The sequence below is a fragment of the Paramacrobiotus metropolitanus genome, unplaced genomic scaffold, assembly GCF_019649055.1.
Source record: "Paramacrobiotus metropolitanus isolate TYO unplaced genomic scaffold, Prichtersi_v1.0 Parri_scaffold0000014, whole genome shotgun sequence".
Lineage (NCBI taxonomy): Eukaryota > Metazoa > Tardigrada > Eutardigrada > Parachela > Macrobiotidae > Paramacrobiotus > Paramacrobiotus metropolitanus.
This window is the reverse complement of record NW_026570234.1, coordinates 518,281-536,376: the sequence shown is the minus strand read 5'-3', so window position 1 is coordinate 536,376 and position 18,096 is coordinate 518,281. Positions and strand designations below refer to the sequence as shown.

At 40.0% G+C, this 18,096-nt stretch overlaps 2 protein-coding genes across 4 annotated transcripts; one reads left to right on the top strand and one right to left on the bottom strand.

Moving 5' to 3' along the window:
* Positions 1-9,462: 9,462 nt before the first annotated feature.
* Positions 9,463-14,029, top strand: LOC129584560 (uncharacterized). The gene is made up of 6 exons (XM_055476770.1): positions 9,463-9,600; positions 10,434-12,048; positions 12,279-12,341; positions 12,445-12,520; positions 12,607-13,107; positions 13,709-14,029. Exons 2-6 carry the CDS (start codon positions 11,874-11,876, stop codon positions 13,908-13,910), a joined length of 1,017 nt encoding a protein of 338 aa, XP_055332745.1. The 5' UTR covers positions 9,463-9,600; positions 10,434-11,873; the 3' UTR covers positions 13,911-14,029.
* Positions 13,972-17,949, bottom strand: LOC129584559 (uncharacterized). Of its 3 annotated transcripts, XM_055476765.1 has the most exons (13): positions 17,870-17,932; positions 17,535-17,826; positions 17,238-17,475; positions 17,042-17,173; positions 16,896-16,973; positions 16,296-16,638; positions 16,071-16,233; positions 15,866-15,936; positions 15,537-15,805; positions 15,393-15,460; positions 15,179-15,317; positions 14,513-14,945; positions 13,973-14,451 (listed from the first exon to the last, which is right to left on the bottom strand). In XM_055476765.1, the coding sequence occupies exons 3-12, from the start codon at positions 17,389-17,391 to the stop codon at positions 14,878-14,880; spliced, it is 1,485 nt and encodes a 494-aa protein (XP_055332740.1). In that variant the 5' UTR covers positions 17,392-17,475; positions 17,535-17,826; positions 17,870-17,932; the 3' UTR covers positions 13,973-14,451; positions 14,513-14,877. The 3 variants fall into 3 exon arrangements, with proteins under 3 accessions (XP_055332744.1, XP_055332740.1, XP_055332743.1); XM_055476768.1 differs by having other exon boundaries at positions 17,548-17,949; XM_055476769.1 differs by lacking the exon at positions 17,042-17,173 and having other exon boundaries at positions 13,972-14,451; positions 17,535-17,949.
* Positions 17,950-18,096: the final 147 nt, after the last annotated feature.

Genomic DNA, 18,096 nt, shown 5'->3' with positions numbered 1-18,096 from the left:
ATGTGCCCGTGGTCTATCAGCTCAATTATCCTTATGTGCTCGACACGGAGACTCCGTTATCCGCGGGACGTTATATTAACTGCCGATCGGGTCCGCTTTTATCTTTCAATCCTGGTGTTATCCATATTTCACCAACAATATTATATTCTTCCCCTCAATTGACCTATTCGCATGTGTGGCACATAACGCTGCACTAGATATGCCAATATGTCCCGCTCTTTAAGCCTGTCTCTTTTCACCAAGTACTGTACATCTGAATTGCTTTGGATGCGCTGCATGGGAAACCGCTTCGCTTACCATTTTTTGTTTATCCTAGAAATGACATTAGTTTCTGTTTTGAGACAATACAATCAGCAATCAGCATTAGATTGTTTGCAGTAAAATCTTCCAAGGTTAACGTTAAGTGAGTTGTGTTAACCGGTCTGGTTTGTATCGATCTTGCGCGGGCATAATTAGTGTCCACAAGTTGCATATCTCAGGTTGCACATTTGATTCCGTTTTTTATTATTGAAATATTCACACTTATCTTTGATTTATAGTATTGTTCAATAAGGAACAATCTTGTGTTTCCCTGATGCTTTGTTTCTTTGATCAAAAGTCACTGATCCCGCATCCCGTTTGGTGGTTTAATTTTCTACTTGTCGATAATTGCATTTGGGAATTAGTGGAGCATTAGTTGTAGGCAAGATGTTGGCATAGCTGAGGAGCCATAGTATCACTCAGCATTGCCGGGCATTGGCCAGCAACTTTGCTCTTCCAGTATTCCCTTATCGCTGTTTTGATGGATTAATGGAATCATTGAACGATTTGGACATCGGTGACGAACCTACAGTTTCCCGGGAAAAAACACCACCAGGCAAGTTACCTCAGCTTTCTAAAACGAATGAAACCTAAGAAATTTTTAAGCAAACCATCGAGCACGAATAATACGTTAAACTTAAATCAGTAACGATATTTACGTTAAACATTACTGAGTATTTTAGTCCAATCTGTCTGCGCTTACGTTTAGGCAGCCGAGAAAATTAGATCGTTCGATACGATATATATGTGTTGCACACTTTGTAATTTTCAAACTGGCGAAAGAAAAAAACTTCGAGAAATCGAGAAATAAATGTGCAGATACACATGTATGATTAACAAAAATCCAAATTACAAGTAGTTGTTCATATTGAACGCATGACAGTATGCAGTTCCAATAGCCATATTGCGCTGCACCATTGATTTTAGTTATTCGAAACACTGTGATACTGGAACAAGTTGTTTTTTCGAACAAGTCGCGTTGATCCGAGACTGGGATTTTGGAAATCAACCTTTTACTTATAGACAAGCCCTTATCATCCTAGTACTGCAATACAAAGGCTAAGGAAAATCTGTTTTTTTCTTGCGCACTTCAAGTTTCGCTCCAGCGCAGGAACTGAATCGGCAAAACGGAAATTATTATTTACTGGTTATATAAATACCGGCAATTGACTAAAGACAAAATATGCGTTTAAAACAGCGGATGGCTGCTATTAAAATAAAACTACACCGTTATAAAACTTTCAAGCTGCATCTACCGTCGACTATCGAGGTGGATTAAATACGAATAATTAAACAAGCCCAAATAAAGAGTAGACATCACCAGTGCATCAGATACGCCAGAATAATTAAACATACACTGCAAAAGAATTGTTAAAAAATATTAATTTGAAAGCATACATTGCAGATTGAACTCGGTAATTCTTCCTGTTTTTGTACAATACAGACATCCATATTTAGCGCCCTTATATTATTTCCTCTTTATTCCAAATACAGTGCTTCTAACAATATGAACTAAATAAATTTTAAAAAATTTAAAAACGCGACGCGTGGCAGTAATTAAATTACCACCGAAGCAGGAAAAATATTTAGTAATCGTGGTATAGCAAAGGTCACAAATTTTACTGTAGCTTGCCGCGAAAAAATTTGAAGTTGAGCCATTTAGTGCTGGATCCATAATCCTTCTTCCTGGGTAGAAGAGGTCTTGACTCAGAGGCGCCACGCTGCATGTAAGCTGCTTGAGCGCCTGACGCATGATCTGTTTTCCCACCAGAAGTTTGCTCAAATTTTTTGGTGTAGATTACTAAGGTACGTACTGATTTAACAGTAAGAAGCTGCCCGTAATTCCCACTATACACACGGAGCGTAATATACGAGGTACAACCCTCAGCCGGCAGCCGGCGACACCTCTGAGCCTCTAATTATATAATTAACGGTCAGTCTCACTTTGCGAAAGATGCAGAAAGATTAACAAAGCCATTCCATGCCCGGATCCGGTGCGTTATTACTCGTACGTATAGTGTAGCAAGAACAATATAAGCTTTGGGGCTTTCTAAAACTTTAAGGTGCCCTTTGAAAGTATTTTTGTCTTGCATAAACTACTGTATATGAGACTATTTAACTTACATATGCGGGAGTCAACGCTAAATTAAACCCAATCCGCCGTGCCGCATGGAAAGTGACAAATTATAACAACAAAAATTCTGTTGTAGGTTTTAGTCTCATAATAATACTGATGTCGGAGCCAGCACAGTAGTCGTTGTCTTGTGGAATACGCTTATATCTTGCTGCAGAGGAGTGAAGTTATTGATTATAGTGAGATTCTGTTAAAAGCAAAAGCTTCCGAAATAATAGTTTTACGTGAAATATTGTGTATTGTGGTCGGTATAATGTAAGTAAAATTATCAGCATTTTGTACACGGTTATGGATGAGCCCATTGCTTTCTATAGCTTATACAATTTACAACTGTCAACACCGTCGCTGTGGACGATTTGAACTAGTCGTAATCTTTATCCACACCTGATTTCTGATTTGTCAGGCGATCTTACAAGTATAAAATTATTATTACTGATAAACTACAGAAGATTGCAGAGTTTTTATTGCAAAAATTATAAAAGAGATGACATGTTAACTTTTGTAGATGGTAGATGTAGATACTCACATGAAAAACTGTTGGCGTTAGAACTATATCTTCCATGCTAGAATATCTTCCATGCTAACCTTTACTCATAATTTAATAGTCGAACATTTCGAAAATGTTAAAGATTGGAATTTTTCAATTGATCGTAGTGAATATAACTTTGTCTGACTGTTGTAAAATGGTGCAAAACGTTCGTGTAATCCATCTTCCCGTCGGCGCACCCCGATGGAAAAGCGACATTGCGGTATGCCACGCGGTAATACCGATTTAATTCTATCACTTAATAAACATCGCAGTTTTACGAAAATTATTTGGAATGTTTGCTTATACAGAAGCATCTGTTTTTTAGTCATTTTTTAAATTGCTGGACAAAGTGAATAGCTATGAGTAGAAACGGTGTGGCAGCGCAGTATCTTTTGGAAATAAACTTTTGTTTAAATAAATTTCTGTTTAAAAAACTAACGGCTAAAACAGCTAGCGCTTAAAGGACACTTAAAGTCTAAAACCACAAAACCGCCGTTTCGTATTCGGTTGGAAATAACGCCTTTGCAGTTTTTAAGGATGGTCATACATGCGCATGATGCGCTCCAAGGTTCCCCACTTTTATACACATTATTAAGTGTTTGTCTTGCTTGGAAAGAACAATGAATAAATATGCGCCATATATTCTGATGTTATGTTCGCTAAAGGCCACAGGTTATTATAGTAAGGTACGAATTTATGGTCAAGGCCCGTTCTATTACAAGCAGCGTGTTGACCATTGGTCAGCGGTGCATAATCGGCACCAATAACCAGCCCATCGGAAGACCGTATAAATACCGCTGCTGGGGTGAATTTTCATACAATTTCGCTTAGTACTTCCATAACCAAACAGTCTCTGAACACATTAGTTCTGCAGTATTTTTGATTCGATTTTTGTTGTTTCCCGTGCACCCTCCCTTCCTAGTTCCTTACCAGTTTTCTGGAAAGGAGGGTTTCTCGGCTCGCCTATGGTTTTAGGCTTTTAGCCATTTTTTATTATCCGTTTTTGTGTGTTCGTATTGTTATGCTCAGAAAGTACAAGCCGAACGGGATAAAACATTGAAATGTTGCTGCGTACGCGAAACAATAACTGATTTTGGTACCTTAATCCTTGCGGACAGATGCTTGTCCGCAAGGATTAAGGATAATACGATAATGTAGAACTCGTATATCTATATGCAGAATTTCTTAGCCGATGTGATGTTCTTTATCACATTAGATATTGCATAAGTGCGCGCTACTATACTCATGAATCAATCTGTGTATCCTGTAGCGGTAGTTAATACACTACGTGGCCCAATCTCGTTTCACTCGATTGTATAGCGGCAGGTTCATAAAAAAAAAAACAATAATATAAATAATTTAAGAGTATCGTATGTCGTAACTGTGCGCCCTACTGAGCCCTACTAAATCTAACCGCAGCATCGAGGAGGTCTATAATTTGATTTCTAACAGCACGATTTTTGTAACAGAATTCTGTAGTATTGACTGAAAGTAGTCAAGTTTTTGCTATACATACAGAATTCCAGATAGAATAAAAATTATATGTTCATTGTTGAATTAATTTCAAATAAAGCTTCTTATCCAGGATAAAAAACGGTCGGTCTGTTTAGTGGCAGTGATAACACCAATGTCGGCAATGGCTTTATGTAAATAGGACGTTTAATTTGATGGCTTTGAAATTGAAACTTTTGTTATCCAAAATAATATAGTACATGAATAGGAGCATAGTACATGAACAGTATAGTACATAAACAGGAAAATAGTATAGTACAAAATTTTTGGGTAAAATAATTAGCTACACTTTTGTTACCTAATCTTTTCCTATACAAAAATTGTCCTTTTTGAGAACATAATTGATTTTCCGTCTTAACTAATCCCGTTGATAGAGGTTCAGAGCTCAAAAAACGTAGGAGCATTCTTTTTGAAGCCTATTGTCTGCACTTTAAAGACGTAATTTAAAATATTTTTCAGGTGAAATACTATAAAGCCGATCACCTGGCAAACCACCATAACAAAGATAAGCTCTTTTTTCCAGTACAGGGTCTGAGTTCCAGACCCAGAATAAATTATCATTATAATTTAATCTAGGTCTGTAAAAACACGTTCATAACCCTGTGTGTACTTAAGCGGTATGACATTATTCGTATCCAATAAAGCAGCACTTACCATAAAACAGATTTTCATGCTGATTGCAGCCTCACTGGTATCTAAATTTTCCAAATCACGAATTCTACAGTTCGCATAAAACACATTATTACAAATCAAAATAATTAGCGCTTCATAAACCTATTTACTTCATCATTACTTACTTCATTATCTTTCTACTACAATCACCCTTAATTTGCATTTTACGTTTTCTATATTCACGCATGTATTCACGCATATTTCTTCCGATTAGAATCACCTTCCATTATTTCATTAAGGATATTGATACTTCAAATTTAACGCAGATCTCTGTGCAAGAAAACTTACTAACCCACACTGAAGCTAAAAAAACGTACCAAAATCAAACAAAACACGGCAGCCTGAATCAGCACTGTACTAAAATCCAAACCGACCACCACAAAATAATCAACAGGAGAAAAATCTTCTTCACTGCATACTTCTTCAAATCCATAATAGCTCACACGCAACTTCTTCTTATTCCGGAATCTTATATACCTACCGAACTAAAAAAATCCAGTCAACAAACCGAATCACCCTAACACTTTCTCGAACAACTTTTTAATGTTAATCGCAACCTACTTCCCATATAAAAACCACCTGTTACTAAACATCTATGACCATCAGATCAGAACATCATAGTCTGCTCCATGAAGCAATCAATTTTCTCGAACTTTCATGAATTTTTCACAATAATCCATCACCATCCACCACCACAACTCATAACACACTCTGCTTCCTGTTACACTTCATTAAACTATGAAGTATGAACAACCAATAAGTCGAATACACTTATGTCAGACTACAGTAAAACCCCCTACAACCTTCCCTCTGCTACAACATTCACCTCTTCATTATCAGTTTCTTCCAAACAAATCTTTTAATATAATCTAGTATCCTATTAAATTGGTTACAGAGCAATTTCTGTTGATATTACTACCCGATACTGAGTGTGTGTTTATTGAGTTATTAAAGTTAACATTGGTTAAACTCATAAATTACGCAGTTCTCATCATTTCAACACATAGTACACTTCATCCAGTCTCTTACCGATACAAAACGTTTCCCGATGCTTGTATCTAATATTATAGTCCTACAATAAGCTCCTGCAATATGCTCCTACATTATGCTCCAACCATTTTTCACACCACAATAATTACCACCTACCTCTTATAATCTCCACATACAATATGCTCCTGCAATGTACTCCTACATTATGTAGAAGCATATTGCAATGTCCTCCTACATATGTAGGAGCACAATGCAATGTGCTCCTACATATGTAGGAGCACATTCCAATGTGCTCCTACATATGTAGGAGCTCATATATGTAGGAACAGATTGCAATGCGCTCCTACATATGTAGGAGCATATTGCAGGAGCATATTGGATTACGTTTGTTTGGATACTACAGTTCCGTTTTTCTCCTCCAAGAACTGATGAAACCGATGCAATGTGCTCCTACATAATGTACGAGCACATTCCAGTGTGCTCCTACATAATGTAGGAGCAAAGAATGTAAACTAAAAAGATGCCGAGCTAACAACGCCATCTACAAGTTTCACGCATCGTTACTCGACTCATGTCAAATGACTCATGTCACATGACTGTTAGGCCCCACCGCTTCCCTCAACCGGCCGGACCCTTCCCTACTCTATGGGCGCCAAAAATTACTTTTGTTTACACACGGATATCGAAGACCAAAAACCGAAACTACAGTTTCATATATGCTACGACTGATTCTAGTCGTATACCGCATATAAGAACCTGTCACGGTTCAATGAACCTGCCGCAAAAGTTTCAGGTAAAAGGCAACAAATTACTTACGCATTAATAATTTCAGGTAAAAGATACCTTTGCACGAAAATTTTCGTCGACACAGCTCGGAGGCTTTACAGGGCCGACGATACAATGCGAAGATCTCCATTTGTCCAGTACTGTGCAATTCGAAGACTACAACGGATTTCCATAGATATTACAAGGCATAACGGCATTGTATTCTAAATACCTGAATATTTTTGTTGTGGACAGGGCATATGATGTACCATTTTTAAATAAAATTGTTAAATAAACCATATACATCTTTCATTTTACGTACAGGTTCTTGAAGAGCTGCAGGTAAATCGTTCCCAGCAGGTGCTTATACGAGTACTATAAGTTGTGGCTATGATAAAACCATATAAACTTCAGATTTTCTATTCTCATCAGTAATAAAATTTTTCGCGATTTTATCACTTTGAGGAATACTGCATCTAGAGTGAGAGATTTACAATGTTACGCATAAATGCCGGTTTCAGCGATTGTTTGTTGGCGCGTTACTTATTATATAAATACTGCACGACCAAACGATTCACATTTGTTGTAACTTGTTTGTGTGAGAAAACTTCAAAAAACACGCTGGCACCGGTCGGACAACTAGCGTGCGTGTAGCGTACGTATTACGTTGTACCGCTCAGCTGTCTAGTGAAGAATTCTTTCTTTCTCTCAGCCAACATACTTTCCAGTGCCTGGCATGCACCAGCTGCATGTCCATGCACCAGTGACGAACCCAGTTTGCTGCATGCAGTCAGTCTGCGGTCGGAAGAAGCGGCACCTAATAGAATTTGGATGACTTGCCATCGCCGCGGTGCTTTCGCACTTCCTCTGCATAGTTTCGCTTTTTCCAGCTTATATACTGCCCGAGATATTCTTCTAAATATACTATTAACGATCAGCACAGTCGCGCTTCGTTAATTTAACTTCCGCGCATATCGTACAGGCGATCAAAGTTCAGACACCGGTTTTCTCCTTGTATACTCGTTGAAGAGGAAAGTTGCTAGCTTAGCGCCAGGATGGAGAAATCTAGTCAGAGGAAGCACAGCTCCGGAGCGACCAAGTCGAAAAGCGGCGCAGTGGACGGTGTTATCGATGGTACGAGCAATTATCCGCCGAACACTCCCCTCATGTTGAATCATCCAGCCACATTCCTTAATTCCGAGCCCTATCCCTATCGGTCGGGATTACGTGTAAAACACTTGGATGATGGATCCGTATATGGACACAATTATAATTGCTGGTTTTCCCGACGCTTCCGCTATGTGGCGCTGGCGCAGATTATTTTGGGCATCGTGCTCACTGCCGCGGGCCTTTACAGTAAGCGGATATACTGTAGAATATAGTCTTGTATCTTCTTAACGCCCGGCAGCTATAGTGTATAGACTACCGCGAAGTCAAGTACCGTCTTAAATTACATTAGACATTTGTCCAACAAAAATCAACTGCTGGTCAGCCGCTGGTTGGTTAGGTACTGAATGGGTTAAAGGATGCGTTCGACATGGTGGAACAAATATCAGTGCAACGGATGCTCAGTTTGCATACGCTGTGCACGGCGGAAGTGCTGCTAGTGCTTTTTGCTCGCATTTTTTTCCATACTCAGCTGTTGCATCTACGATAGCAGATCGATCTGATTTATGGCTTCGAGTTTTTATTACCTATTACTACAAAAAATCTGGCAGCAACGCTTTATAATTTACTACTTATTGTTACCCAAAAGTTGTACTAGTCACCTTGCAACCTCTGTTCACAAGCCAAATTATGGATTACGGTGTTTGCAGTTTTACAACGTTTTTCAACCTTATTCTTATTGTAAAATCAAGTATAGCAAGGGTTTAAAAAAGAAAACTGCAATTAGTTATTACTTATTACGATGTCGTGATCACTTAGGATGCGAGCTGTAAGATTTATAATTAAAAATGCTTAACTTCAGATTTACCTACCATGGGTACGGTCTTCGGTACAAGAAAAAGAAATAATATTGGCATTAGTACTGACAACCGTCTTGCTGTTATCGTACTGTATAAAAACAAACGCGGCGGTAAAGTCTGTCTTTGTCAACAGAAGTACTCTAGGTTCCTGAGCTATCAGCTGTAACAAATATTATTACTGAGCAGTGTCCACAGTATTAGATCTCATAAAAGTACAATAATTGCGACATTGCTTCTTTAACTAAGAGGTGCATTTGCGCTGCACCGGTACGCGCTTCTATCACAACGGATTATTGTGTACAAAAATTATTTTTGTTTAGCGCATTTCCCAATTTTTTCCGGCTCCTCGGAACTTAGGACTAACAATGGGACGAGCCCTGAACAACGAGTAATTGTTGATCGCGGATTTCGGTTGATGCCGGGTGAAGACCGGTTATGGTACGCGACATGGATCGGGTGTGTCAATATCTTTGTGGGAATTATGGGTCGCTTTGCTAACAAAAGATCTATCCATCGTGAAATGCATATCAAGTTCCGTCGGGGATATTTCCTTTTTAATGCCTTCTTCTGCCTGTACTGCAACGGCATCGGAATCGTGGCGTACATCATCACATTATCACATAATGTTTCTTTGATCGAACCGCACAGCAACTACGAATTCACTTCCATCATGGCCTTCGTCTGCCTTTTCTTGCTGTTCCCGCTCTTCCTTTTGAATATTCTAGCAACAAGTGAGTTTCCACAAACCAGTAAAGTTAATGGAAACTAGCACTATCAGCATTTTCCCAAGCGATTTCTGTGCTGAATGAAATTGACAGTATTAAGCACGGCATAAGAAATAAAGACTGTGCTATCGTAAACGCGCTAGTACAACATCTGCCGTGATATTAACAAATACGTAAGCGTACTTCAAGATTGTACTCAAAAAGTCTGAAGGCACGAAAAAATTCATCCATTTACTAAACAGTAAATAGCAGCTAATGAATTTTATTAAATATATATTAATAATTAAACATGTCTGAACCTATACGATTATAATTTTCAGCCCCAAATATCAAATTTTCTGCGATATACGAATGTTTTTGCTTTGTTTTCGTAATTAAGCATAGTTTTCTGGCTTAACTAAACCGTAATTCTATAAATAGCCTTCAAATTTCATTTCAGCGTCAGGTTGAAATCAGTCTTCAGTGTTGTCTTACTGATGTCTCATATTTTCCGTCAGGCCTGCACACTGTTGCAGGACCTATACACTATAATAAAAACAGAAAGTGAGACTTTCTGTATAAGAGTGTATACGGCTTGTTTCTTGCACGGTCTATGGGGAAATCTGTAACCAAAATGTTACACCCCTGTGATTGGCACAAGCTAGGGGTGTGGTTTACGGTATGCCAGTTAATACGGGCATACTGCATAGTCAGCATAGCTGTCGCTAGAATGGTTGGGCTAATAGCCTAATAATTATAGAAGTATTCCATGTGGTTTGTATCCAGTTCCCGTTTATCCCGATTATTTCCCTTTCCATCCAGGCCTGACGGAGCTATTTCCGTAGGAAATGTCACTTTAGTGTTTTTCAGTCTATCAAGCGTTGGCAACTCGCCAATGCCGATGCTGGGTGTGTGATCCAAAAAGTGCATCTAAGCTGGCGCTGCTGATGAACGCTTAACTGTGGATACCGGAAACAAAATCGGCGTCCGCGTCTACATACCGATTATGATTTCAAAATCGTGTGTTTTTATGACAGATGTTTTTTGGAAGCCATATGTCAATATGGCTTAATGGAACCCAGTATGGCACCTTGTAATAGTATAGTTGGCCAAAGGTATAAAACTTATTTCCAGTAGAAACAATTTTTATTGTTTGATGGGTCTGTGGCCTGTGCAATATAATTGTATTACTCTAGTTGTTTGGTCTGCTACGTTTTTAGAGATCTGGGATTGTATCGTAAGGAGTTTTTAGTTATCTGGTGTCCATTGTTTTGTTACTTTTGTTTGTGGGTGTCGGTTGCTTCGTCTCGGTGTGCAATGTGCATACACTATTGTTGAGATTGTTGGTAGTCTTGCGACAGTTATTTGCTGTTCTTTGCCGTTGCAACTGAGATATATGCGACAAAGGTGCTGTGAAATGCAGTTGTTTAAAACTGCCCTACTGTATCGAGTTATTTCATCAATATCATACTATGGAAATAGATGGAAGTATAGATTAGAAGTAAAAGTGAAAGCGATTAGTCACTTTTCCAAAGTTCGAATTAACTCATTATACGATTTTAGTAGTTCGGTTTATGACTTTTTGAAGACGTGGTACGGCGCCCTTCATGCAATCAAACACCATGGTGCTCCAGACGTCTGATTACAATTAGCTGAAGGGCATATCTTTTTATAAAATGACTCAGGACTTACATGTCAGGCTGCAAGTTTATGTCGATATACTGTCACAAAATAACAAGAAATTCTACGAAACTTTGTAAAGGGCTTTTAGACTGTGATTAAGGACACTATTTAGGCCACCGATAAATTTACCAGCACTGCAGCTAAGCGCATTAACAGGTATATACGTAGATTCAAAATATTTAATGCTAACAGTTTAATAGAACTGAAAACCACTTGCGCTGGCGAAACCAGAAAAGCTACAATAATGGACTTGTGCTTACTGATCACTTGTAACTGCATAAAAATCAGTGCATGTGTGGTCAGTTTCGAAACGCTCAAATTAAATCTACCGGAAGTGATTGTAAAGCGATCACTTGCGGTAATTTTCGCAGCGGTTCCATTCGCTACTTATCGACTTTTTAAGCTCGTCCCGGCATGTTTAATTTTTTTCTGCTAAGATTAAGGCTTCTGTTTGATGCTACACTAGCAACTTCCTCGAGGTTGGTTCAGTATATATATAAGCAAATCCGCAAGAAACTGAAATATGATTTTCATAGTGTGTCGTTTTTTCTCTGGCGCAAAGTTTAATACCGTTGTACACATACTCCGTTCAGGAACCACTATCAGTGCATTGCAAAATGGGCCTTCCATGTCAAAGGTCATCCTCGCATTTTGCCTTTGTGATCTTTCTCTTCATAAGCATCACGAACGTGTTTGCCGGCGATGATGGAGTGTGGCCCGAATACCCCAGTTTTCCATCCTTCAGATCAATGGCGAACATGTTTTCGCAACCCCTTGCTACTTACCGAAACAGTAAGGCTTTCAATTATTAGATCATTAGCCACAGTTGACTATTACTCTATTCCCGCGCTATATGATATATTTATTGCAATGTTTGCATCGTTCTTGCTTTTTATTACACTTTGTCTAATCTTCTAATGTTAGCAAGACCTGCATATACCAAAGATTTGAAAGGTCATCAATATTATCGGTATAATGGTGATATCACTATGCACAAGCAAAATTAATTTTCCGTCTCGCAGGTGCGATGCGCCGAAATGGCCGAATCGTTAATGCTGGTCCACAACCTCCGTTTGTTCTTTACGGTAAAACTAAAAAATTCCCTTACTTGAACTTCAGGAAACTATTTGAAATGGTTCTGCTATATACGTATTATTTGATGAACGAATATCCTGTACTATTTTCTAGGAGCGCATCCGTTACCTCCCGCTTGTGCCGAATCTCCTAGCTTGTCATATTGCGCAGTGGATCAGGAATACCCAAGGTAATGCAGCTAGTGTGCTAAAGCCAATAATTTTTTTGGATTACAGCTGCGGAATCATATGTAATCATGGTGAATATGTGTTGTAGCGAGCTGATAACAAGCTGCTTACTGGAGAATGTTGACCTTTTCAAACAACTGCGCTCCAAAGTGCAGTGGTCGTGCGAAGAATTTCCAGATGAACTGCTGTTTTCTAAAGAACCGTCCACGTACATGACGACAACCGATGCGGCTCCGGATGCCGAAAACCCCGCCGAACCGGAAACCTCGCAGCCGATTCGTTCACGAAACATCGTGCCGAAACCACGATCGACGCAAGAACGGTTGATGCAGTCCGGGAAAACTTCGTCTTTCTCGCAGAGGCGTGTTGATCAGCGGCGTGGAAAACGTGACGATTCTTCTGGAGATCCATACGGATACTCCCGACTGATGTTTCCAATGTCCAAATTTAATTATACGTACGAAGTTTGCCCATCCGTGGTGAAGGCGGCGGTTGGAATTGTCAAAGCGCGAACTGAAAACCGCGAGTGGATGCCGTTAGTGCAAATGGGTGACTGTAAGCAGATTGTGAGAATGGAGGAATGTCTTCGGTAAGATCCATTAAGATACATATAAATGTTTAAATTTAATCGACTGGAGCGCATCGAGGGTTCTTAATTCAGACAAAATCAAACCGTGTCTGTTTGTCCGGCCTTTATCTGTTAATTACGAAAGTGGGAAGTAATGAGGCATCAGCTACACACTGTACAAGTACTACAAGCTACAGTTTCCCAGCTGATCTAATAACTAACATATCAGAATAGTAATACTGACAATTAATCAAATGTTAATAACAATGAGATTATTAATAACAGTATCAAAAACCAACCAGATATACCTGCATTTTTCGCAAGAATAAAATAGCCAACGTAGACACATACTGAGCTCATTCATGTGCTCGGGTCAACCAGGGCACGCAAAACATCATTTTATTAGATTTACGTAGCATTATAATGTAGATATGAAAAGTTGAAAACTCAGAACAATGCATTTGTTGCGCTTGTGGTAGAATGCTTTCACTGCAAATTTAATCTGGTTTGCGAACTAAAGATTCAAACGTATAACTCGGCGAATGTCCATAGTTGAGTAAACGTAGCTGCTTATGCTTGTACTTTCGTAAACAATTTGTCAGAATTTGTTTCTAAATTTTAGGCCCGATGAACCCTGCGAACATCTCTGCAGCAATCTGAAGAGCTACTGTCAACAGCGCTTTTATATCCAACAGCTTCTCACTTGCACACCCGCAAGAGGACTGCATCTGGAATGGTTCGAAATTCCTGCTTCATGTGGCTGTCAGGTGGAACTCGGAATGGCGACCAGTGCCACTACGCCAGATCCCAACAACGACCGCTAACGAAGGATGTAGTGTAGTATGTAAATTCCCGTCAACAATTGGATATGTTTACAAAACGTATCAATTCGATAACTTCAATATCCCAAGTTTCGCAAACCATTAATAAATATTTCATGTTATTCAGACTATCGTCCACATCAAATCAAAAATGTCAATAATCAAGTTTCACAACAAACAGTTGTCAATCAGTCACCTGTAACAGTAATTGTTGTTCACTCGTTATTCAGTTAGTAAAGTATCTATAGTATCTACCGACTGTACAGAGTTTATACATCGTATTTAAAAGCAAAATCCCTGTTCAAAATGTTTGATTTCGAAAGACAGATGAAATCACTAAAACAGCTGAAATTTTGCACTTATCAACAGAATATATAACCACTAATTACTGTGTAATTTGAAAGACTGGTGGGTCCGAAACACGTTCGACTTCCCAACGACTTCGTTCGATGCTGACCGCTGTCCATTCCTCGTTCCGCTTTTCCACAACAGTTTGTTTGAGCGGCGATCAAGTCTGCTTTGTCGCGCAATATTTTGCGGTTTACTGAAAAAAAGTAACCAGGAGTTATGCCAAAAAATATTTATTATAAGGCAAAATAACTTACGGAAACATTTCCCAAATACCGCAGAGATCCATTTATCCATCAAAAGTGCACTTTAATTGTGTAATACGGGACCACAGAGCAGGACAATAAAAGGAAAAATGCCTTCCGAATAGTAGCGGATTTTCAGTGACTTCGAATTCAGCATTTCTCAAAACCGGTTAAAATCCGATTTGCAACCACTGGGCCAGCTTCCAGGCATCACAAACTGTAGCAACACTTCCAAAGTAAATAATGCAGTGTACTCAACCCAAACTGAACGATGACAGAGATTTCCAACAAAGACGATATGTGCGGTGTAAAACCGGAAAAAAACTAGTGATGCCAGCAGGTCGATCTTCAGCATCACATAGGGATGTTGTGCATCATTATTCCATATTATCGCCCTTGCAGGGGCGTTTCGAAACATCTTCCATACTCTCATCCAATTCGTCTCCTTTTAAATAAACCGGTATAAATTTAAGTTTAACTTTCAATAAAAGCCCATTCAAAATCTATTCGTGATTGCGAAATAAAGCACAACGATTCTATGGCAAGTCTTAAACCCATGCACAATTTTTATTTCATAAAATATGTTATCGTAATCGATATTTTAGGGCGCAGTCTGGCTACTGCTGCTCTGAAAAATTACAACTTACGGAAACCTAATTTTATGCTAATGTATCTTACGTTTCCTCTTGGCATTCAGCACACTTTGGCGCAACTGCACGGTGTTTGGCGAGGTATATGTTCTACGGTATGGACTCTGGCTTCCCGAGCGCGGTCGCATTCCCAGCGGAGTCCCAGCCGCTCCTGGACTTCCCGGTGTCTAACCCAAATGAAGACTGTGACATCTATACAATACGGTCTTTCCCTGCTAGTGAGGGACATCGCTCAGTCGTACCGTAAAAAATCCAACTGGGCTCATAGCTGGCTCCGGACTATCCGCCGGCACCGACACAGCTGGTGATCCTGGAAAGCACCGTTACAATGAAATACCTCGGAGACGGTCCGATTCTCGTTCATTTTAATAATAATAATTACTCACCATTAGACTTCCACTGTTCTTTTCCACCACTGCCGTTACCATTACCACTGTCACTCCCTTCTGACATGGCGGTAGGACTGTCTTGAAACTTGTCCTCCAGCATGAACACAGCTTTCTCACTTGAGGTAGTTGTGGAATCAATCTGCATACTGTTAGTCAGCAAAGAGGACAGATTATCTTTTTCAGTTTTTTCCGTATGACTCGTTGCTGATGCCGGAAAACATAGATCATTACACGACCGCGAGAGACGGAACTTCTGGTGCATTTCTCTATAAAACACCAAAAAAAGGAATACAAATGATGTCATTAATTTTCATTAATTTACTGACCTCTCCCCATGGCATTCAGCTGCAGAAAATGAAGCTTCATCGTGAACTATACGGTTGATGGCTGGCAGCATCTGCATAAGATTGGTCATGTTAAATGATTCAATCCAACGATAGTTAATCTAGTGAAATTCTTATACGTTTATTCTACAAAATTCTCTGATTTTCCGAACTATACAGCAAAGGATCGGCAGAACCGTAACACTACCTGGCCAGTCTGATTATCGGGCGATAAGCCAAGCAAAGGAATTTTACGATCCACTAGAGCGGATTTCCACATGTTCTTGTTTCTCGTGCTGTCCAACAGGCGCTGTCCAGCGATAATTGAACCTGCGTTACGTGGAACAATTTCTGCGAAGGGGGAACTAGGACTGCAAAATAAAAGGCTCGTAAGCAAAAACTCCATGCAAACAGAAATAAGCATACTGCTTACCGAGGTGGATACGAAGTGGGAGGCGGCTTGGCGGTGCCCATGGCGCCAGTCTGCCTAGAAGTGGCCAGCATACTAAAAGAGTCCAGCAACCCATCGTGGCTGACGGATTCGGCTAACGATCGTCCCGTTTCCGAGATCTGCCGGTCCAAAGGTGATTCTCGAATACGCATACGGTTTCCAATGCCGTCATGATTTGGGTAGCCATTCATAGAAACACTGCTGGCATCTTGTGCAACGACACCCGCTCCGGCCGCCGGAGATGACTGCCACTGTGGACTATCTTCCACACTGGAAGTGGGCGAACGAGGAGATCCCACAGCGGACGATGACCAGGAGCGACAAACTGGCAATAAAATAAATAATAAACTAATGAATAATTATAAAAATATTAGGGCAAGTATAAGGTTTTATGAAAAAATAAAAACACATACTAGTATTAAATAAAAAAATAGTAATACCAGTCAAATGGTATTCTATTAAATTCTGTTCAAGCGTTCAACAATAACGCTCTAATGGTAGTCGGTTGAGATCTCAAGTAAGGGAGCACAAATAATATCGCTTTACGGTTTCTTTTGAAGTGTTTTCCCAGCTTTTTCTTACTGTTGGCCTCATCTTCGCTGATGCTCATGTCACGCAGACGCCACCGTCCAACGGATCCCGGGAAAGCATCTGGACTAACTAAACAATAAACAACCGTGTCTGTTTAGATGATGGCTTTAACAGTAAAAATGTGAATGCGTTTTTACACGTGCTGGCAGCGGGTGAACTTCCGCTAGCCGAGCTGAAACTAGCGGGTGTCGTGGGAGTGGTCTGGGTATGCGCGGTTTCTGAGGAAAACTCCGCAGTCCCATTGCTATCTACAGGTGGTCCAACTTTGCCTGCAGAACACCACTCGACGTCCGCTTGATTTACTGGAGCTTTGTTTTGATGGCTACCATTTACCTGCTTGTACTGCAACGGCTTCCTGCTGCGAAACTTTCTCTGTGATGCTTCCACGAAACTCACGAGGAACAGGTAACACATTAGACGAGCGTGTTGACGGGGATGTTTCTTCCGTGAGTTCCGTCCCTGTGATCTCAGTCATTTCTACATCCATTTTGCAGCGCCTTTCCCGGATTTTTTCGAAGCACCAACTGGTGGCGTGACTGGCGTCACTAGCGTATCGGAACTGCAGAGGCCACTGCAAAGTGTAATAAGTAGACTTTGCAACGATCAATTAATAACAGCAGTGCTTCGAACCTTCAGTCGTCACCTCAAGTTTCACACTCCCTCAGACCGCACGGCCCAGAGTAGCATGTCTTTCAGTCTGTTCGTAATAAAAACAAAAAGCTCCCCAACAGGTTTGCAGTGCTCACTGCCAATCTTATCCCAAAATCCAATTACAGTAATACAAGGCCAATGATGCCTTTCATGAACCAGCACGGGTTACTCGCACAGTCGTACTGAACATTAAGCTGCAGGGCAAACTGCTATGAAAAGCCATTCAGAAGACATAAGGCAGAGAACGAATAATAAGAGTTTCACATATTATCTGATACATAGGTAACAAGATCTGTTATAAGTGTCATCTTAACAAGAGGACTTTATGGAAGGAAAATCTCAAAAACTTTTTTTCTCCTGAATATCGTGAGCATTTTTTTATCCGATTTTTTTATTTGCTGGACAACTCACAAGCAGGGCCTAGGCGAAACAGCTGATCGGAATCGCCCTTCCAACAGGCAGCGGCGCATGCTACGGGTCGATTGGTATGCCACCGCTGCAAGGTAGGCAGTCTGCCATCCGATATTCACCTGCGGCTGCA